At 39.4% G+C, this 21946-nt stretch overlaps 5 protein-coding genes and 1 non-coding gene across 9 annotated transcripts; 3 read left to right on the top strand and 3 right to left on the bottom strand.

Annotated features, from left to right (window-relative positions):
* The first annotated feature begins 1231 nt into the window (after positions 1-1231).
* Positions 1232-4080, top strand: LOC111776707 (arginine decarboxylase-like). Its single transcript, XM_023656030.1, has one exon. It carries the CDS (start codon positions 1811-1813, stop codon positions 3959-3961), a length of 2151 nt encoding a protein of 716 aa, XP_023511798.1. The 5' UTR covers positions 1232-1810; the 3' UTR covers positions 3962-4080.
* Positions 4081-4082: 2 nt separating this feature from the next.
* Positions 4083-7273, top strand: LOC111776708. Of its 3 annotated transcripts, none has more exons than XR_002812280.1 (3): positions 4083-4653; positions 5126-5273; positions 5635-6895. XR_002812280.1 is itself a non-coding variant. In XM_023656031.1 (3 exons), exons 1-3 carry the CDS (start codon positions 4411-4413, stop codon positions 7090-7092), a joined length of 333 nt encoding a protein of 110 aa, XP_023511799.1. In that variant the 5' UTR covers positions 4083-4410; the 3' UTR covers positions 7093-7273. The 3 variants fall into 3 exon arrangements, 1 of the variants encoding a protein (XP_023511799.1); XM_023656031.1 differs by lacking the exon at positions 5635-6895 and adding an exon at positions 7089-7273 and having other exon boundaries at positions 5188-5273; XR_002812279.1 differs by having other exon boundaries at positions 4083-5273.
* Positions 5743-5816, top strand: TRNAR-ACG. The gene has a single exon. It is a non-coding gene; the product is annotated as a tRNA-Arg (tRNA).
* Positions 7274-7920: 647 nt separating the features above from the next.
* Positions 7921-12037, bottom strand: LOC111776706 (NADH dehydrogenase [ubiquinone] 1 beta subcomplex subunit 9-like). The gene is made up of 6 exons (XM_023656029.1): positions 11867-12037; positions 11727-11768; positions 10751-10832; positions 9439-9494; positions 8764-8831; positions 7921-8301 (listed from the first exon to the last, which is right to left on the bottom strand). The coding sequence occupies exons 1-5, from the start codon at positions 11996-11998 to the stop codon at positions 8793-8795; spliced, it is 351 nt and encodes a 116-aa protein (XP_023511797.1). The 5' UTR covers positions 11999-12037; the 3' UTR covers positions 7921-8301; positions 8764-8792.
* Positions 12038-13122: 1085 nt separating this feature from the next.
* Positions 13123-16297, bottom strand: LOC111776953 (fructose-bisphosphate aldolase 1, chloroplastic). 2 transcript variants are annotated; one of them, XM_023656378.1, is made up of 6 exons: positions 16055-16297; positions 15160-15429; positions 14981-15090; positions 14823-14913; positions 13688-13961; positions 13123-13604 (listed from the first exon to the last, which is right to left on the bottom strand). In XM_023656378.1, the coding sequence occupies exons 1-6, from the start codon at positions 16223-16225 to the stop codon at positions 13381-13383; spliced, it is 1140 nt and encodes a 379-aa protein (XP_023512146.1). In that variant the 5' UTR covers positions 16226-16297; the 3' UTR covers positions 13123-13380. The 2 variants fall into 2 exon arrangements, with proteins under 2 accessions (XP_023512146.1, XP_023512145.1); XM_023656377.1 differs by having other exon boundaries at positions 13692-13961.
* A 1655-nt stretch (positions 16298-17952) lies between these two features.
* Positions 17953-21156, bottom strand: LOC111777889 (endoglucanase 24-like). Its single transcript, XM_023657621.1, has 4 exons — positions 20659-21156; positions 19739-20038; positions 18933-19094; positions 17953-18793 (listed from the first exon to the last, which is right to left on the bottom strand). The coding sequence occupies exons 1-4, from the start codon at positions 21079-21081 to the stop codon at positions 18188-18190; spliced, it is 1491 nt and encodes a 496-aa protein (XP_023513389.1). The 5' UTR covers positions 21082-21156; the 3' UTR covers positions 17953-18187.
* Positions 21157-21946: the final 790 nt, after the last annotated feature.

The following is a 21946-nucleotide window of genomic DNA, read 5'->3' as shown; positions in this document are numbered from 1 at the left end:
ATCTACGCCATGTTTTATAGACGGTTTCCATTCATATCTTAATGGTAAAAAAAAAAATTAAATTTCATGATTTGGTTGTTATAATTTTAAATTTGTAATCATTTAATCTCGATGTTAAAATATTGTTAAATATTTAATAATTTATATATATATATATATAAAGATTATGTTGCAACTAAATAAGAACTTACAACAATAACTTCACGATGGATTGTAGGGGCGTTCATGACCCGAAAATTTAATTAATTTGAACTACTTAACATAAACTATACATGCTAGATTGGGTCAGTGTTTTTTATTCGAGTCGGTTCCTGAGTTGACATTGTTTGGTCGAGCGATCAACTTGAAATTAGGGTTATAATCCAACCCAATCCCATGTTTGAAATTATTATGAATATTAAGAATATTTTATGTTTGTAATTAATGTTAGGATTGCCTTCTAATTGGTAAGTATTTGATATTTGACTTATATGAGATTTCAGTTATTAATGTAACGTGTATGATAAGGGTAATTTTTTTAAATAATTAAAAAAATCGACAATTCAACCTAACCCAACCGAAAAACAAAGAGTTTGATTAGGTTGAGTTGTGAAGTCTATTTGTGTTGTTCCGGTCACTAACTTAATTAGCTCCAAATTTCGAATGGTTCTAAAATATTTTTTCATTTAATTAATATATTAAATATATTTTAACCAATAAGAATGGAAGGCTGCATGAATCATTCAAACTCGGTTGAACGAAGAAGGGAGGGAATCTGTTGAGAGAGAGAGAGAGAGAGGATACAAATGACGTGGCAAGATCTTGACGGTCCACCTCATTAACTTCTTACACCACGAAACTTCCTGCCACCTTCTTCTTCGTGAATATCGTTTCATTATATCGCGATATTTTGAAAATAGTTTTTTTTTTTTAAAATTAAAAAATCCGAAATAAATGGCCACGTAAGCATGGTAACCCGAAGGCGAAGCCTGGGGAGATGTATTGGCAAATGGAGGGTCCCGCACGAAAGAAGGCCACGCGGCAACCCGACGCTGATTAGTCCATAAGCAACAGAATCTCAGTCTTTAAAAAAAAAAAAAAAAATTTAATTAATTATTGAAAGGAGAACCCGCGAGAAATATAATCGGGTCATGAACTACCGGGTTGATGGGTGCATGTAAAGATCCGACCCGAACCCGAGAGATATTCTCCTATAAAAGAGCGCTTGGTAATGCATGCAATTCTCGCTCATTCTAACCTCGTTTAAACGCATTCCGTCGTCTCCGACGGTTCTCTATCTCTCTCCGCGTTTTCTCCGTTAGGTTTCCGTTTCTTCTTCTTTTTTCTCGGCCTTTTGCCCGGAGAATTTTCGCTCTGTCATTTTCCATTTGTGGTTGTTGAAAGCAATTGCATTCTGTTTTTTGTTCTTGTTCTTTGAATCCTTCGTTTGGTTTGTGTCGATTCTTTGATTTCCAGATCTGCATGGTGAAGAACGGATTCAGTGGTTAAGTTTTGGTTGTTTTTTTCGATTTTGTAGCTTGATTTTGTTCTTGTTCCTGTGAAATTCTTCTTCTGAGCGGATCGCGGTGGGATATTTCAAGTTTATAGGGGAGCGTGGTGAATTTGGCGGTGGAAATAGCTACTTTTTCTGCTTCTTTTGGGGGGGTAGCCGGGGCCTCGGCCTCGGCGGGTTTTAAAGCCCCCACTTGCACAAACTCTGAAAATTATCGTTCCATTTTCTTAACAATTGTTCTAACCACTCTCATCGTTCTTTGATTTTTCTTTTTCCATTTTCTTCTTCGTATTCATTTCTTGATCCGTCGCCGGAGAGATGCCGGCCCTAGCTTATTGCGTGGATGCTACTGCAGCTCCTCCTCCTGGCTACGCTTTTGCTGGGGATAGCTCTCTTCCGTCGCCGGACTTATTTTCCGGCGGACCTCCGGAGACTACCATCTTCACCTCTCCCGTCTCTGCTCCCACCTCTGAAAATCTGTCTTGGACTCCTTCTCTTTCTTCTTCCCTTTACAAGATCGATGGATGGGGTGCCCCTTATTTTTCTGTTAATGGCTCTGGAAATATGGCTGTTCGTCCTTACGGTACGGCCACTTTACCGCATCAGGAGATTGATTTGCTCAAAATTGTGAAGAAGGCTTCAGATCCGATTAGCTCTGGCGGCCTCGGGTTACAGCTTCCTCTTATTGTGCGCTTTCCTGATGTGCTTAAGAATCGTCTTGAATCTCTCCAGTCGGCATTTGATCATGCCATTCAATCTCAGGGATATGGTTCTCATTACCAGGGTGTTTTCCCGGTTAAATGCAACCAGGACAGGTTTGTTGTTGAGGACATAGTGAAATTCGGATCTCCTTTCCGTTTTGGTCTCGAAGCTGGCTCGAAACCAGAGATCCTCCTAGCAATGAGCTGTTTGTGCAAAGGGAATTCAGATGCCCTTTTGGTGTGCAATGGTTTCAAGGATGCGGAGTACATTTCTTTGGCTCTTATTGCCAGGAAGCTTGCTTTGAACTCGGTGGTTGTTCTCGAACAAGAGGAAGAGCTCGATTTAGTGATTGATTTGAGCAAAAGACTCTTCGTTCGCCCTGTGGTTGGCGTGCGTGCGAAGCTGAGAACCAAACATTCTGGTCATTTTGGGTCTACGTCTGGCGAGAAAGGGAAATTTGGACTTACGACCACCCAGATTCTTCGGGTGGTCGGGAAACTTAAACAGCATGATATGCTTGATTGCCTTCAATTGCTACATTTTCACATTGGATCCCAGATTCCTTCCACTACCTTGCTCGCCGATGGCGTTGGTGAGGCTGCTCAGATCTATTGTGAATTGGTCCGTCTCGGTGCCAACATGCGCGTAGTTGACATTGGAGGTGGTCTGGGTATTGACTATGACGGTTCGAAGTCTCCGGACTCTGGGTTATCTGTTGCATATGAACTCGATGACTATGCCTCTATGGTTGTTGACGTAATTCGCTCTGTATGCGACCGTAGGTCCGTGAAGCACCCAATACTTTGCAGTGAAAGTGGTCGAGCAATCGCCTCTCATCACTCTGTTCTGATTTTTGAGGCCGTTTCTGCTAGTACTTATGAGGTCCCATCCATGAGCTCTATTGAACTTCAGTATCTTGATGGGCTAACAGACGATGCTCGCCTAGATTATCAGAACCTCTCGGCTGCTGCTTGTATGGGTGAGTATAAGACATGCTTGCTGTATGCAGACCAATTGAAACAACGCTGCATTGAGAAATTCAAGGATGGGTGTTTGGGAATGGAACAACTGGCTGCTGTGGATGGCCTTTGTGCTCTCATTTCGAAGGCTGTTGGAGAGTTGGACTCTGTAAGATCTTATCACGTGAACCTCTCTATTTTCACTTCCATTCCAGATTTCTGGGGTATTGATCAGCTGTTCCCTATAGTCCCCATTCATCGTCTTGATCAGAGACCTTCAGTGAGAGGCATTCTCTCTGATCTTACCTGTGACAGTGACGGGAAGATCGACAAGTTCATCGGTGGCGAGTCGAGTTTGCCATTGCACGAGATGGAAGGCAATGGTAATTTGTCAGGTGGAGGTGGGCGATACTATCTTGGGATGTTTCTGGGCGGGGCTTATGAGGAGGCTCTCGGTGGTGTTCACAACCTGTTTGGTGGCCCGAGCGTAATTCGAGTAATGCAGAGCGATGGACCGCATAGCTTTGCGGTAACTCGCACTGTGCCTGGGCCATCATCTGGGGACATCCTCCGAGTGATGCAGTACGAGCCCGAACTCATGTTCGAGACGCTCAAGCACCGAGCAGAGGAGTTTGGGCAGGAAGATGATGATGGTGGTGAGGGCATAGCCAACAGCTTGGCCATGTCCTTCCGCAACATGCCTTATTTGGGTAGCCCATCTTCCTGTTTCAATGATACTGATTACAATGGTGCTGTGGATTCTGGTGCTGGCGATGATGCCGAGCAGTGGACTTACTGCTATGCTTGACAGAGTTGTTTAGACTTCGTTGTCCTCAGCCATCCCTACTTAGCTATTGCCTTTCTTCTCTAGTGGGTCTGTTTTTGTTGTCCTTATGGGTCCGTCGATGTATTTCCATGAATTTTCCANAAAACCTTTGTTTTTTTCTTTGGTGTGTTGCAGCAAAGGGTTGTGAGAGCAAAGCAACAGCAGCAAAGCTCCTTTTCCTTTGGCCTTCCTTTGTTTTTTTCTTTGTAACTTTCTTTTTTTTAGTACAGAAAGAGAGGGAATGGGAACACCGAATCCACCCTTTTGTAAAATTTGGGATCTCGTTCTCTCTTGGTAATGTCAGTGTAGAATTTTAAGTTTTTCAGAAAAAAGAATGGAAGAAAAAGAAGCCATCAATGGCTAATTTTCTTTTCTTCAATGGTGCAAAACCCCCTTAAATCATTTTCTATAATTGTTTGTGAAGCCATGTGATGGGTATTTTCTGGCGCTGTGATGATGAGTCAATATCATCCATTTTACACTTGTGTGTGTTGGGGGCTGGAATTTTGGTTTGGATTTGTCATTACAGGATGGTGCGGTTGGGGATGGAGCTTATCTGTTCATGCAATGCCCCTATCGGTTTGCTGTCCACAGACTGCTGTGTGCTGCTCTGTCCAATCTTTTTCAGCCTCAGATTGGTCCTGTGGTCAACAACTGGAAACTGTGCGGTAGAGGTAGATTCCCCTCTTCATTACATCTCTTTTCAAATTCTCTTTTAGCTTTAATTTAGAATTGTGATCTGTGGTATATAGGAAGAGAAAGATTAATGGTTTTTTTCTCTTTAATATGAAATCTAGAGTAGAGTAATGGGTGAAAAGGCATCACTGTCATGGATTTGTTGTCTCTTCTGATATATTTTATGTCGTCTCCCACTGCTTGTTGTCTCTATATATTGATTTCTTTATTATGGATATCTGTTTCTTGAAAAAGATTCTCAACTCTTTCATGATCATCTTAGCGTCGCTAGGAAAACACGAAAAGATTCTCAACTGGTTCTTAACCATTAGTGTGCGGTGTTATTAGGAAGAAATGATACAGATTCTTTTGGACTCTGTTGTTTAATTCACCCTACACCACTCCTAGTGCTATTAGGAGAGAGGTCCATTATAATGATGTGATTACTAAGCTCTCTTTGTTATCTCTTAGCATTTAAAAAGAGTTCGATTCGTACTTTTTGGTATCATTCAATGTCGTGTGGCATCAAGCAGGATCGATCGATGGATCGTCTTGGGATGAGAGAAGTGTCATGCTGCCCTGCATTTGAGGCGACAAGGATGGAGGAAAGAGATCATTGGTAAATATTTTATTGTAGACATGTTTTTTCTTTGTCCAAAATTTGATTCTCAACTCTTTCATAATCCATCCAAGTGCGTTTGCTATTAGAAAGACGTGAAATGATTAATCTAGGCTCTTCGTTGACCTGAGCATCCAGTGTGTTTGCTATTAGGAAGACATGATATAAAAGATTCTTTGCCTCTTTTCTTTTAATCATCTTTCTTATTTTGAAAATGCAATAGATTTTGATGTGATTAGGAACATGTTTTGATCTGGAACGCACCGTTCTTATNAAAATGAAAAGGTCGTCTTATTCAAAACCCCTTCTCTCCCACTTTTCTCTCTCACTTCACACCTTGGAACGCACCGTTCTTATAGAGAGAGAGGCGCTTTCACATCTTCTTAACCCGAAATGGCAAATGGCTGGGGAGAGGAAAGGTTCCTTTTTTTAGGGTACCCCCGGGAACAGATCCAGTGGAGACGGGGTGGGGCCTGTAGCTCAGAGGATTAGAGCACGTGGCTACGAACCACGGTGTCGGGGGTTCGAATCCCTCCTCGCCCACAACCGGCCAAAAAGGGAAGGACTTTTCCCTCTGGGGGTAGGAAAATCATGATCGGGATAGCGGACCCAAAGCTATGGAACTTGGGTGTGGGTCTTTTGTCGAAATGGAATGGCCTTATCTTTTTATTTTTTCTTTTTCGTTAATGGGTTAAGGGCGGGGGTTCCGTTATAAATTAAATATAGTATACCCAACCCGAATCAGCATATTTTTATAGTGAAATCCCTCTTATTAGGCAAGCCGATGGCTAACTTGCCTGTGCTATTATAGCATTCGGCTTGAGGAGGTCGATTACACACGAGCACGAATGAGCAAAGAACATACCTTCCGGTACCGAGCGACTAAGATCACCTGAAAGGTTGTTTGAATATTAGCGAAAGATACCGACATTGTAGTGAATTGAGTACACACCTCATCCTTTTGAGCTGAATTTTGGTCAGGGCTGGTAAAATGAGTACACGAAGTCTATGGCCTTGGTTAAGTTCAAGGCTCTCAAATATGGTGGGGTGGGCCGAACCCCAACCCCAACTCTGTGCTAATGATCGTTGGGCTTTATTATTTGGTATTGGTTACCAAACATGTTTTATGTTTATGTTTATGTTTATGTCCAAGATCCAAGAAATAGAAATAAGAAACAAGAACATGGTCCAATTATCACGGGACAAATATTAATTGAATGTCATTGAATGATCACCACAAAAAGGAAGCTTTAGAATCACATCTAAATCAGTATAGATGAAAATAAGTTGAAAAGTTGGAGAAATTTGATCTAAATTGGATTGGGTCAAACCTTACCAGCAAACATGCAATTTATGCAATGTTCCCTTCGACAGTGCATGAAGCTTATTCGACGGAGGTTGATGTAGAAGTCGATGGCCACTAAATTGAAATTGGCCTCAAATGAGATCGAACAACATACGAACGACCAAAATCAAGTGTCTAAAGGTAGAGACATGATGAAAGAACGAGTGAACAACCAAGAGTGTGTTAAACTATTAGCGGTGGATAAAAAGTTGCATCCTTCCAGTTAGGAACTTGATTAGGAACTTGAGGTTGTACTTGTAAACCAACCTCCGACAAAGTAGGCACAAGGAAAGAGCAATAGAATAGGCACAAGGAAAGAGCAATAGACTGGTCCTACAAAAACCATAATATGAATAAATCATTTTGTCTTTGGCTATAGTCGTAGTGATCCTCCTATTCAACTAACTTCAACCATTTTCGAACACCTCTATTATTTCTGTGTGATTTCTATTGTCTCTTCTTTTTAATAGGTAATCAATATTATGAACTCAATACTGTGTAAGTGAAAGTAACGAAACTTCAAAGGAACGATGAGAACGAGCGAGAAAGGAGGATAGTTCACTACATTAAGCTTGTAGTCATGTGTGTTTATAATTTTCGAATCTGTTTTATGTACACGCTTTCTTTTGAATTGTGAATAGTACGTAGTTTTGTATTGATTGTATTCATTTGAGTGTGATTCGTGTATTCATTTGCTTTCAACTTTTTTCACGGTAAAGGAATACCATATTCTATATTCACGACTTACTCAAACAAGAGAAAGAAACAAACATAAAATTCTTTAGAGATATCACAATATGTTCTCTATGGTAACTGGGTTCATGAATTATGGTCGGTCAACAAATAGTACCCGTTACCATAAATTATGGTCGAGCTACAAGGTACATTGGTTAGAGTTTTATGATTCTTCTCTCTCTCCTCTCTCATTCAAACTTAATTTTCATCACAATTTCATCTACAACATTGTTTTCACACTTGCATGATCATATAGTCATATAGTGCAATTTATTTTGGTCAAATCCCCTCAGTAAAACTCTATTTTAACTAAATGGCATTCTTTACCAACATAATTATAAACACATCAATGACCCCAAAAGGACATTTCACGTACCTTTTCTAGATCGTGCTAGAAAGTATATCCTGTTCAACCTTTCCAATAAAAAATCGTCATAATTGATTGTAGATCAACAATGACTGGTTAAGATGAATCATCCATTCTTAAACCATTGTAGAATGACAGAGAATTATTATAGTTGATTCAGAGTCTTCCTTCAATGTATAATATTCAGATTAGTAGTTTGAGCAATTTTTCATCATAAAATTGATTCACTATTTCAAAACCACATCCCATCATCCATGCTCAACTTTTTAAGAGCACCGATGCCCAATAAAAATGAAATTAGCTTCTCAATTGCTAAAGCATTTCCTATTTATTTAAACATCTGATGCAATGACGAGCAATCAGGCAAACCGCTCATCCTGCAAAGGATGGATAATTAACCAAAAGTTGCAGCATCACACATCGTTCCAATGGTGATTTTTCTGTCAAATTTGCATATCTGAGCAATAAGAAGAAAGCAAATCAATAAGGAATCACACTATAATTTGTGTTCATTCGAGTTTACACATCAAAGGGCTCGCTTTATCATCATCGACTCTGACGAGCCCACGAACAATTTCAACCTGCAATACTCAAAACGTTGCTTTCCACATTAGAGCTACAAGGAAAAAGTATGTCCAAAACTAGAGTCATTGTATGTTGAAAATTATTGTTGACTGTAATATTGCGTAGATGGTCTGCTTTAGAAACTTCAAAACAACAAACTAACTTTTTCAGAGTATACAAACTTCTTTCGCTTCTCAAGATTCACTCCGCTTTACCATAATCTCCCTACAATAATACACTATCTGGTCGGCATCACATACAAAACACACTTTTTCTCCCTTTTTGAACAAGAAACAAAACTTTTCATTGAATAAATGTAAAAGGACTAAGGCTCAAAAGATACAAACTCTTCATGGGAGTGAATAAGCAAGAAATAAAATAAAAATACAAGAATAGCATAATAGCCAGTTACAAGCCAATTTGAGTTTCATCCAGATCGAGTAAAACAGGCATTTATCAGCAGCCAAATGTAAGCTTACCTTTATTTATTACCATGATAACGAAGATTTCAGTGATCTTCCCGCCCATAGTTATATATGATCTCGATCTGCATAATTTCATTAATGTTGGTGTCATCTTGACTGATGAGATTACACTCTAAAAATTGCAATAAAAAATTATCAAAGGGGCAAAGAGTAGAGAACTCAAGCCCGAAGCACATGATAAGATTAAAACAGCCAAAGAAGAAAAAAGATAAAGAGTATGGAGCTGCGTTCCTATGCTCTAATCGCTGGGAAAAGAATTTCCCCTTTTCCATTTTCACGTGCTCCTTCCAGGAATAGGGGAAAGGAACCTTCGCTTACACTAGTGCTCATCTTTGGGGGAAAAAAATGCCATGTTAAAACAAACATATTTCAAAACTGTGGTTTTAGTAGACGTTTCATTTGACCAATAAGCCAATCACAAATCATTATAGTTATTGTGTACTCTGAATATCATGACCTCTATTAAAAAGCACTGAGAATGAGGTGGTTAATGCTATACCGTTCTTAGGGACACAATTGTACAACCTATAGAACAGATAATGCAATAAAAAAAATAAGATATATGCAAGAATTAAAAAAAAAAAAAATGTCTAAAAAAAATGTAAAGAGAAGGAATGAAATTCTTATGAAAAAAAGATATATGAGAACAATCTTCTAAAGAAAACTTACCCCCGGAGGTGGAGTTGGGTTTCGCGTAAACTTAGAACCACCCGGAGCCCAAGGAACTACAGAGTAAAAGAAAAATAAAAAATTAGGATTAATAACGGCATGCATAGCCTTGATCTAAGCAGAATTGAAATAACAAACAATGAATTATACTTTTAAAGTTTTAGGTGGGCGCTGGCAACCATCTGGGAACTGGGGGAAGATTGTTTTGACATAAGCATGCCTGCAGCTTAACGAAGACAATCACTCTCTGCAGCTTATCGGAAGTATGAGAATTTCTTGTTCCAAACTCATAAAAGACCATCACACTCCCTATTTCATTACCAACTATCCTGATTAAGTTGAATGCTAAATTTAAAACTCCCATGGTGGACTACAACTGGAAGAAAAAAAAAAGGGCGCAAAAAGTTCATGTCTTTATTTGGTTGGTCATGCATAGAAGCCTTAATACTTCAGATAAGCTGCAGAGGGAGTCTCCATCTATTTGCTTTTTGTGCTTGAAGGAGGGAGTGTCTTTGGATCACATCCTGCCCTACTGCCCATTTTCCCATTCAACACGATTTTCCTTCTTTCAGGTTTTAAATTTGGCTGAATGTTTCCCTTGGAAGATTGATGGGTGGCTGATGGAGAGCCTAGGAGGGAAGTCCTGTCAGAGGAAGGCAAAAATTTTATGGAATTGTGCGGTGAGGGCTATTTTGTGGATGATGTGGAAAGAGAGAATTCATGGAACCTTTGAAAATTGGCCATCTTTGGTGGATTCTTTTTGGAGAAATGTACAGCATAGTAGCATACTACTTGGTGGTGTTCAAACCAGAAGAAACTCTTTTGTAATTATAGCCTACTCATGATTACAAATGATTGGAAGGCTTTGATATTGTAGTTTGCTTCGTTTTAGGCGTGGATCTCTACCCCCCCATCCCATCCAACGGGTGTTCTCCATTTTGTGTTTACAATCGAGAAACATCCCTGAAGGAAAATCCAAATTTTGTGCCTAGTTACTATAATTCCAACCTACTAAACTGACTCTTAAAATGGATAAAAACCATAGGTTTTTTTAATTAAACTCGCAATATTTTGTTCATACTGTTTCTGCAATACAATTTTTATTATTCAAAGAGGAAGGAAAATCAACACTTTAGTGGCATTTCAAATCAACGGAAAGCATGCCTGTTATCTACAGGTCAGATTAAAGTAGAAGACCAAGAACTTAAGAGGACAATTTCGTCATTAACATGTTACGTAGTAACAGCATTTGATTTTGCATCCTTACTTTTATGAACTGCCACATGATCAATTCATTCATGAGTGTACTTACCGATATAGGGATCAGGATGTCGCCACTTATTATAAGAAGCTTCTCCATCAGCTATCATCCTATCTATTCTGTCAAGATCTTCCTGCAAATCCACCCAAAAAAGGATCCATAAGCAATTGATCAATAACATAGAAAACAATGCGTGCTAACTAAAATCATGTCAGTCTATATTCGTAGACCTTCCACGGCTTGAAATTCTGATCTCAGATTTTAGTTTTGACCCAATTTCCCAGGACATAATTGAATATTTTAGTCCGATGCTGAGTTTAATAAGACCCCTCAAAGCTCTGAAGTTTCAAGTATAATTTCAAGTTAATTCTCCGTAGTTTCTCACTTCCTTCCAACATCAATCTTCAAACTTTATTTTTTTTACTTTTAACTCTGTGGATCAGGAGAGAGCTTTGGATATATATAAGAAAACCAACTGAGTTGTTAAATTTAACAGGAAAATAATTCCTATGGGAGAATGTTTGCTTATCTGAAACATTGGAGGCAATATAATCCTTAAATATGGGACGTCCTACACAACTTCCACATGACATGATTTGAATGAGGAAAATGGTGATATTTGATTCCCAGATATCATAACATTTCTTTGTGAAATCCACGCTTTTCCGGATGTAGTAAGCAGACGAAATTGAAGGATCAATCAACAATCCCAGAGAATAAAAGGACCAAAGCACCACAAGCATTCATCCAAACTATCACTATAAACCACATTTCAATGTTTCATCAAGTAACGCAAGACAATTTGAACGAAAAATGCTTGTAAGAAAAATCCACGCAGTAAGGGTAGAGTCTACTCAAACATCAATCTAGCCGCACAAAAAATTATTTCATCGGTTCATATCCACATCCCTAGGTCAATTAACTCATAAGAGGNAAAAAAAAAAAAAAAAAAAAAAAAAAAAAAAAAAAAAAAAAAAAAAAAAAAAAAGGATCAAAACAAAATTAAAGGAACAGACATAGAACGAACCACGTGCTTGTTTGCATCGAATCTCTCCCGGAGGTCCGACGCCTGAAACGATGGACGATTAGAAGAACAAAAAAGACCGAATCAGTTTAGGATCGAAGAAATGTCAGAACAGAGAAATGGAAATGGACAAAACCGTATACATCTCGATAAAAGAGATGGCGATGGACAGCCCAATTGAGAGTGTCTTTGAGGGCTCGCCGGTAAAGGATCCGAACCCTCTCCTTCTGGGCGGCTCGCCGAGCCAAATATCCCGCCGTCGACGAAAAGCTCATTTCTCTCTTCTTCCTCTTTCTCCCTCTGTAGATGGCTTTGTAAATGTTGTGGACTTCCATTGGGACGGAGATAACGCCGTTTAACGATTTTGATTCCCAAACGCACCGTTTTACGAGGATTAAGGAACGGAAGAAAGGAGTTAGAGAAAACGGGACGTTTATACGCCGTCATTGCTGAAGGGTTCCTAACTCTCCTACAATTCTCCCTATCTTATAATAAAATTTGGGTAAATATATTTTTGAAAATTTTAAAATTTAATTTCAATTGTTATTTTAGTTTATTTATAATAAAATTTATTTAATTTGAATACGGTTACATCTCTCACTGCGTAACAAACTTGCTACGAGACATGTTCGTATTGAACTAGTTGAACCTCGTGACATTCTGTTGAGAGATGTATATGAAACCGTACCCGGTACGTGGTTTTTCCAGTGTTTGTTTAGTTTATTGGGGTCATATACGGTAATGGCTCAAGCCCACCGCAGATATTGTTCTTTTGGGTTTTTTTTTCTTTCAAGATTTCTAAAACCGGGTCCTTTTGTCCGTGGTTTTTCCAATGTTTGTTTATGTTAGGAGAGTTTCCATACCCTAATGCTTTGATCCCCTCCAACCGATTCGAGATCTCACAATTCATTCCCCTTAGTGGCCCAGTGTACTCGTTCCATTCTCTAACCAATGTAAGATCTCACAATCCACTCCCTCAAGGGTCTAGTGTCGTACTCGTTCCACTCTTCAACCAATGTAAGATCTCACAAATCCACTCCCTCGAGGATCTAGTGTTCTCGTTGGCACATCGCACAAAACCTAACTCTGATACCATTTGTAACAGCTCAAGCACTAGTAACAATTTTAGTCTATTACATATCGTCGTTAACCTCACAATTTTAAAACGCATTTACTAGCAAGAGGTTTCCACATGTGATGTCCCACATTGGTTGGGGGGAAGAACAAACCACCATTTATAAAGATGTGGAAACCTTCCCCTAACAGACACGTTTTAAAGCTTTGAGGGGAAGCGCGAAAGAAAAAGTCCAAAGAGGACAATATCGGCTAGCGGTGGATTTGGGTCGTTACACCACACCTTTATAAACAACAATGTTTCGTTCCCTTCTACAACCGAACCTTGTGATTAAAGGATTATCTTTGTTATTCAAACAATGGATGCAACTTTGTTTGTTCTTGAATTACAAGGTTCATTCAAGCATCTTACATAGGATTAATCTAAAACCATCCACAAAAACTTCATTACGCTGCTAAGATTTCACAAAAACACTTCCCAGTTCGTTTCAAATCGCCATGAACCATCACCATCACCATCATAAAGCCTTAGTATGTGTAGCCCTTGACGAACATTCCCTCCTTAGCCTCAGCGGACTCACCCTCACCAGTGTACTTCCCAAGCTGCGCAAGCGAGTTTGCCTTGGCTCTTAGAATCAAAGCATCCTGTGCGGCCTTCACATTCTCCGGCCGCCCACCCCATGTCTTCAAGCACGTGTTCTGCAGAGCTCTGGCGTACGAGAACGACACATGCCATGGGTTTGGCGCTTGGTTCATCGCATTCAAGTTCAATGTGGCCTCTACCTCCGATTGCCCACCTGATAAAAACTGTCCCACAGCGACAAAAACACAACTCAGAGTCAGCTCGTTAAGGTAATCAACCTTAAAATTTGAAGCTCTGTTTTAATGACTTGCCATGATTCCAGGAACTGCTGGAGGGATTCTTCTTTTGAGAAGAGACAGAGTGTACTCTGCGACCTTTTCAGGGCTGGCTTTGTCTTTGCTCTCTGCTCCTGGAGTTACCATGCTTGGTTTCAGAAGAATTCCTTCGAACAGGACATTGTTCTCTGCAAGGTAGAAGAACACCTCTGCCCAAACTTTCTGTGCTACCTCGAAGGTTCTGTCGATTCCGTGCTCTCCATCCAGCAGGATCTCTGGCTCCACAATCGGCACCAATCCATTGTCCTGCAAATTTGCAAAACCCAAATCCAAAATCGATATATAAGCACCTTGGGATTTAAGTGTTTCTGTAACGGCCCAAGCCGATATTAGCTAGCTGATATGGTCATTAAGGTTTTTAAAACGAGTATGTTAGGGGGAGATCTCTACACCCTTTATAAAGAGGTGTTTCGTTGTCCTCCACAATCGATGGATGTGGGACCCCCACTAAATCCACCCCTTTGGGGCCAACGTTCTTGACGTTTCTCTACCTTATAAAGGGTGTTTCATTCTCCTCCACGACCGTTATGAGGGTGGTCCAGCATCCTTGAGGTTTTCACTCTTACAAATGGTGTTTTGTTCTCCTACACAACCAATATAGGGATGACCTAACATCCTTGAGGCTTTCAGTGTTTCGTTATCCTACACAACCGATATGGGGTGACCCAACGTCCTTGAGGTTTCCAGACCCTTATAAAGAGGGTAACGTTCTCCTCCACAACCGATATGGGATCTCACAATCTGCCCCCATTCAGGGCCAATGTCCTACTAGCACTTGTTCCTTTCTCCAATCGATACAGGACCCAACCAAATCCATCCCCTTTGGGGCCAACGTTCTTGCTAGCACATCGCCTCATGTCCATCCCTTTTGGGGCTCAGCTTCCTCACTAACACATCACTTGGTGTCTGACTCTAGTACCATTTGCAACGACTCAAGCACACCCGAGTAAATATTATTCTCTTTAGGCTCTCTTTTTCAAGCTTCCCTACAAAATTTCCAAAACCCGTTGTAGGAATAGGTATCTACTACACCTTTACAAACGGTGTTTCGTTCTTAGGAATTTCACGATTTCGTTAAAAGATAAAAGGGATTTGATTTGTTGAGACCTGGGAAACTGCAGCGTAGCGAGCAAGGCCCCAAGCGGCTTCCTTGACAGCCAGGGCCGATGGACCATTGGGGATACTCACAACCGTGCGCCTGCAAATCGCCATTGTTAGCATTACCAAATGACCAAATTGCAAAGAACAAGAAGACAATCGGATACCATTTGGCAAAACGCGCGCCCTGTTGGTAGTAAGCAGCAGCGCGAGCAGCAAGGCCATCGAGTCCTTGACACCATGATTCATTGTTGGAACCAGGAAGTGGCACCAACCCCTGTTTTTACACCATTTTAGCAAACAAAAACGCTGTGAAAAAGAGCAAAACTACCACCAATGCCCTTACCTTATCAACTTTAATTCCCGGAACAATGCCCTGCTTCACCAAAACGTCGACAATCTTCTCGCCGTCGACGGTGGATTGGTAGAGCGTCTCTTCAAAAAGTATAGCACCGGAGATGTACTTGCCGAGCTCTGGTGCAGTGACCAGCAGAGTTCTGTAAGCCTGACGGTTCGCCTCTGTGTTTTCTAACCCAATTGAATCCAAACGCTTTCCACAGGTAGCATTGGACTCATCCATCGCCAATATCCCCCGGCCCGGGGACGCCACCGTTTTCTGCAACAACCCACCAGCTCTAGAATGAATTATGTCAGACCGAACACTACTCTCACAATGGTATGATATTGTTTACTTTGAGCGGGCTTCTCCAAAAAGCCTCACACCAATGGAGAGAGTATTCTTTGTTAAATTAGCCGATGGGACTTTCATCATCCAACACCTCCCCTCGAACAAAGTGCGCCTACTCTTAATCAAGACTCGACTTATTTGGAGTCACAAAGTGCGTCTCCCCTTAATCGAGGCTCGGCTCCTTTGGAGTCTTTGTCATTTTTGACTGCCTTCGAGGAGGCTTGTCTTCTTCTCTTTTGGAGTTCTTTGTTAGATATTTAAGAATTTACCGATCTATTGGCACGACTAAGTTTAGGGCAGGACTCTGATACCATGTTAGGGCTTTAACTAGCCTCCTTTTATTTTGAAGTTATTTGTTCGATATTTGAAAATTTACCAATCTATTGGCACGACTCCCCACAATAGTATGATATTGTCCATTTTGAGCATAAGCTCTCATCGTTTTGCTTTGGGCTTTCCAAAAGGTCTCACAGCAATGTAGAGAGTATTCTTTATATAAACCGATAATTCCCTAAATTAGCCCGACTTTCATCATCCAACAAATTATACTTACAGCTGTTTTGACCAATTCATCGCTATAAGAGGAGGCACGGATGGTGAGGGTGGAGGGGGCGGTGGTGGGGTGGCAGCGGACGGCGGAGACGGATGGCTGCCGGAGAGACTGGCCTTTGACCCACTCGAGCTTGTCAAGAACAGGGGAGGATTTGAGAGAAGCAGACGCCATTGATGAAGAAGAAGAAGAAGCAGAAAAATCTTATCTTTGTTGCTCCTTCACCAACGGTCTCTGATCTGGTTGCTGCCGCGTGGACGCAAACGGGAAGGCTTCTCTCTGTATTTATACTTGCATTGTGTTTGATTCAAGATTGCCAGCTTGAGGCCATTGTGCATCTTCAAATATTGCTCTGCCACGTGGATGATAACTTTGCTGACTTGGCACTGCCCACTGTTCCACATGTTCTTTTTTTTTTTATTCGTAATATTATGTAATTAATTATTAAAAATATTTTAAAATTACAAATAAAATACAAAATCTATTAATTTAGTGGCATTATTTTTTAAAATATGAGGCTCTGATTCTCTCTTATTTGAGAGAGGAGATTCAATGGCTATGGTTTAATTAGAGGATTTGATGAGATTTGTGATCAATTTAAACAACGGTGGATAGCTTGCCACGTCATCTTTTAAAGAGATCTTTTTTTTAATTATTTTTTATTTTTAATGATGATGAATTTCCAAATTTACATTTTTTTTATTTTATTTGTTTGATGCAATATTTGTGCTTAGGAATTCTGTGTGATTTTTAGACAACAGAATTGGAACAAAAAAAAAATTATTATTATTATTCGGCGTCATTTCTCGAGTTAAACTTCGTTTAAAGATTAACCAATTCCGACACGATGTTCGTGAAAAATAGTATAGTAATCAAGTTCCTAATCGTTCATAAAGACGAGAAAATTAAATAATTTTTAAAAGTAAAAGAATATATACATTAAAGTGTAGTAGTAGTGATATCTTAATCATTGAGCTGTGTTCAAATTGACATACATAAATATTATAAAATCTATGAATTTAAGAAGTTTTTATGTTCGAATCTCTAGTCTATTAGTATATTATTTTAGAACGGTAATTATCTTTTTATTCTTTGTGATAATTAAGAAGTGACAAAATTATACACAATAACTCGAAATCTCCGTAAAAAATAGTTAGAAAAACATAAAACTTATCATTTTCATTGAATACATTGTTTAAAATCATCAAAATGAACATAATTCAATTACGATAACGCGTATACTCTAACCGTTAAAATTCTCGTAATTTGTTAAAATACGATCCAAACCTTAATTTTAATATATATATATATATATAGCATTTTAAATTAAAATAAAAAGGGCATTTTTTTATTTAGAATTTTCCAATTTCCAAAGTTTTATTTAATTATATCTTCAATTATACTTTTGTTTACAGTGTCAGGGAAAGTAGATTCCCAATGTTTCACAAGATAAGTAATTTATAAAAAGATGAAATAAATAAATAAATAAATAAAAACCCTAAACTATGCATAGTATCTGCTAACGGTTAACTTGAGCTGATATAAAGAGTGGGACGGTACTTGACATTAAATAGGGATAAATCGTATCTATAATATATGTGTTTTAAAATCGTAAAATTGACGGCGATATATAATAGACCAAAACGAGCAATATCTAGCCGTGGGCTTTGACTACGTGATATCTTATATTACTTGAACCCAAGTCTCTTGAGTGAGAGCCGAACATCCTAACCAACTGGACTACAAAATGAATAAGGAGTGGTATTGATTCTTTAAATAATTAATAATATTAAATATTATATAATACATATTTTTTAATTCATCAATCCCCATTATTTATTTTATTTTAGATTAAAAGTAAAACAAAATAAAAAGTCACAACAAGCTTTTTTTTCTTTTTCTTTTTTTTTAATAATAAATATAGTTTTAATAGAACTTTCAATATTATAAAATTCCAGTGGTAATTCGAGTGAAATTACCAAAACAAGCCTCTACCCTCTTTTGCTAAACCGCCAAGATGAGAGACCATCATCCTTTTGTGCTTTATCTAAAAAACCGGGAAAAAAAAAACCCCCAAAACTCGCCTGCCTTCCTTTTTCCTCCGCCGTCGCCCTCGCCGGAACATCAATCAACCAATCAAGCCCCTGGATTCGCAGCAAAATAAGCCAAAACACCGACAAATGGCGCATTAATGTAAGTAGTGGGCTCCGATTTGCGGAAATCGGCTCGATCGTCCTCGTACACATCGTCCTCCCCAGGGCCGCCGACTAGGGCACCAACTAGCACATTAGGGTTCGGATCCGCCGAGTTGAAGTACGTGGAGCCTTCCTTGCAAGCGATCGGCTGCGGATGTTCGCGGACCGACGGCAGGGAGGAGCCGCGGTGGTGGATTCGCTGCGGGAAGTAGTTGCCGTACCCGACCATGTATGAGATGCCCTTGGGATTGTCGCCGAGGATGTAGTCGACTTGGCGCTTGGCTTGGCTACGGAGGGCGGCAGGACCGACTACGACGTTGCCGCAGTTGACGGTGGCGGAGGTGCGGTCGAGATAGTTGGCGTAGGCGAGGAGAAGGAAGGTGATGGAGGTGGCGTGCTGGAGGTTGCTGCCGCCGGGCTTGTAGATGAGGCCGCCGGGAGTGTACTGGATGTGGGAGGAGGAAGATTCTGGAATTAATGTGCACATGAAATTGTCTGCAGACGCCTTGTACGATTGGAGTGTGAATATGTTTCCTTCTAGAGCTTCCTGAAAAACGACGTCGTTCCCAATTAAAACCAAGATTATTCTAAAAAAATTAATAAATAGGTTTTAAAATATTATTCTAGTGCTTGACTTTATTTAATTTAGCATATTAATTATATAAATTTAAGGGTAAAAAATGGACCTTAGAGACGAGAACGTTAAGACCAGCGTGCTTGTTGTCCCAGCCAAACTCGTTGAAGCTATCTTCAGCGCCAAGCGTCTTGCCATTGTCTTGAATATAACTCAAATACGACTCGTTTTGACTCGCCCTTCTTAGCCATGCAGCTCCCCATAGTAGCTCGTCCTGTCGCACATCCATAATAATATACATTATTTCTCTACTTAATTAAAAAAAAATTATTTAATATAAGCTCGTCATAATATGACTGACAATTTTTTACTATTAGATTACGTAACAGCTTAAACCCACAACCAACCGACATTGTCCGTTATGGCCTATTATATATCATCGTCAATCTCACGATTTTAAAATGTGTCGTCTGCCAGGGAGAGTTTTCCACACCCTTATAAGAAATACTACATTCCCCTCTCCAACTGACCTGATATCTCACAATCCACCCTTTATTGAGGCTCAGCGTCCTTGCTGGCACACCGCCATGTGTCTGACTCTTATATCAAGCACCCACCTAGCAGATATTGTCTGTTTGGTCCGTTAGGTATGACCGTCAGCCTCACAATTTTAAAATGTGCCGAAAATGTTCGGGATGTGTTATACCAAGTAACACAAAAAAGATGACAAAATAAGAAAGAAGTCAGAATATCTGACAGACAAATTGTGTCTTCACGGGTGGATCTAAAAACTCGACACCATCCACTAATTATATCCTAAATCCTTTTATTTTTTAATTCCTTAATTTTCGCTTCTTTTCTTTTTATTTAAATAATTAAATTTAGCTAAAATTTAAATGAGAACTAGAAATGACAAACCTGATAGCCATCAAAATCGCAATAAAACGGACAAACACCCTCTCTAATATGGTCGTTATCACTATAAGCTCCTCTATAGTTATCAGCCAACTCGAATGCCTTTATTCCATTTCGCAGCAACGTCTCGGCATATCCCGGGTCCGATGATCGAAACGCAATCGACGCTGCTGCCAATGCTGCCGCTGTCTCTCCCGCCACGTCCGATGCAGTCCCCGGTGCATCCACGGCATACACGGTTCTCGTCGTGTCCATATCCTCTGGTCTCTCCCAACAAAAATGATCCGCACTCGGATCTCCCACCTATAACAAAATTAAATTACAAATTTAGTCTCGTATTAATGAGAGCCGGGTTGGTAGGGATCATATGCCCTTAAATTGTAGGGAACATAGAGTACGGTTAGGACAGTCCCTTTCTTTGGCCCTTAAAACTCTTTAACTCCTAAATCATTCANTTATTTGTGTCCTGCTCTCTTTATTATTTTTTTTTGTACTCCCTCTTTTAGTTTTTTCCGGCACTCTTCATTTATTATTTTTAAATCTTCACCGTCATCAAGGGTAAAATGGTACTTTCACCTTTAAAATATTGTTTTATTAGTTTAGTAAATTATAAATTTATTGGTTTAAAAAATGTTAAAAATAAATTTTATTTTTATTTTTATTTGATTTTGTATGGTATTTTAATTAAATTTATAAATTTAAAGGATAGACCAAATTTATTTAAAAAGGAAAAAAAAAAAAGTTTAAAAACGGAGGGGTGGGACCCAGTGGGCCCCAGAACGGAAAACGCCGACCACTCAGAGGTTATGGAGAGTCCACGTGGTCACGTTGGGCTGAGTAAGCTAAGAAGAAAAAATGACCCATTAATCTCAAAATATTTACAAAAATGCCACTAACCGCACTGAAACTGCAAATTTCATTACCTGAACAAAAATCCGATTAGGCTGCGACACCGTTTTGAGGAGATAATCCGTAGACCAACGAATCGCATCAAGCGAGTTTCGAACCTCGGCCGGCGGCATCAAGTCGCCGAATTCAATGACACTCCAAGACAGAAGCGTGGTAGTAAACGCCATCGGAAAGCCAAACTTGACATTATCGCCGGCGTCGTAGTAGCCGCCGGTGAGGTCAGTTTGATAAGTCCAGCCATCGCTAAGGCCGGAGTTTGCACGCCACGTCATCCTCTGTTCCTGCGGCAAGAATCCCGATCGCTGTCCTTCGAAGAACAGGATACATTTGGACAAGGCGTCGCCGTAGTCGTGGCCGGAAAATGCAAAGTCCGGCGAGAAGAGTATCGGAAAAATTAGAAAAAGAATCGCCCGGCGGGAGAAGATTGGGTTCTTCATTTTCGTTTGTTTTGGTTTGCGAGATTTCAATGGAAGTCGTGTGGGTATTTATAGGGAAAAATTTGGAAGTTGGGGCGGCGTCACGAGGAAGAGAGAGACAGAGTGGTGGTGGCGATGGTGGCGGAAGAGTAAATAAGCGCCGACAGAGGAGGAGGAAAGAGGGACGACGGAAGTCACGTGACGTTAAGTGTGGGAAGGGGTTTAGTTTCTTACCCCCATCTTTTTTTTTTTAATATTTTTATAATTATTTTTAAATATTTTATCAATATGACCCCACAAAAAAAAAAAAACATTAATTAATATATTAACTTATCGAGATATTTTTATTATCCTCGAGATAAAAGGGTATAGAAAATTGTTGCTCGTGGCAGATCTTAATTTGTTTTCGTCACACTAATTAGTTGCAAGATAAAATGGTCGACTGTATGATACAATGGGTATTGTAAAGAATTCACGTCTCGTAATTGAGAAAATTATGCATAAAAATTATGGTACAATATTGAAAATTTAGTGATGCTCGAGTAAATACGAAGAGGGTTAAAATTGTAATTTAAGAAAATTGATAATATATAAAATTAATGGTGTGGGATTGTGGGTCCCGGAGTTGTTGATAAAGAGGCAAAAAAAATTTTGGAGTGCGAGATAGGGCTTGTGTTTTATTCTCTAAAACATGGTGTTTCGGAATTTGTAACCAATCGATTATTTTATTATATCATTTCTATCGTAATTAATTAATTAATTAATATATTTTACTTCTTTTAAGGTTAGAGATTTAAATCTTTGTATAATAATTATATTTTAATTAGTTGAGCTATATTCAAATTGGTCTCTTATAATATTATTATTTTAATTTTAAAAAATATAA

The sequence above is a fragment of the Cucurbita pepo genome, chromosome LG16, assembly GCF_002806865.2.
Source record: "Cucurbita pepo subsp. pepo cultivar mu-cu-16 chromosome LG16, ASM280686v2, whole genome shotgun sequence".
In the NCBI taxonomy this organism is placed as follows: Eukaryota; Viridiplantae; Streptophyta; class Magnoliopsida; order Cucurbitales; family Cucurbitaceae; genus Cucurbita; species Cucurbita pepo.
The sequence above is the reverse complement of the archived record's forward strand: the minus strand, read 5'-3'. Positions and strand labels throughout refer to the sequence as shown.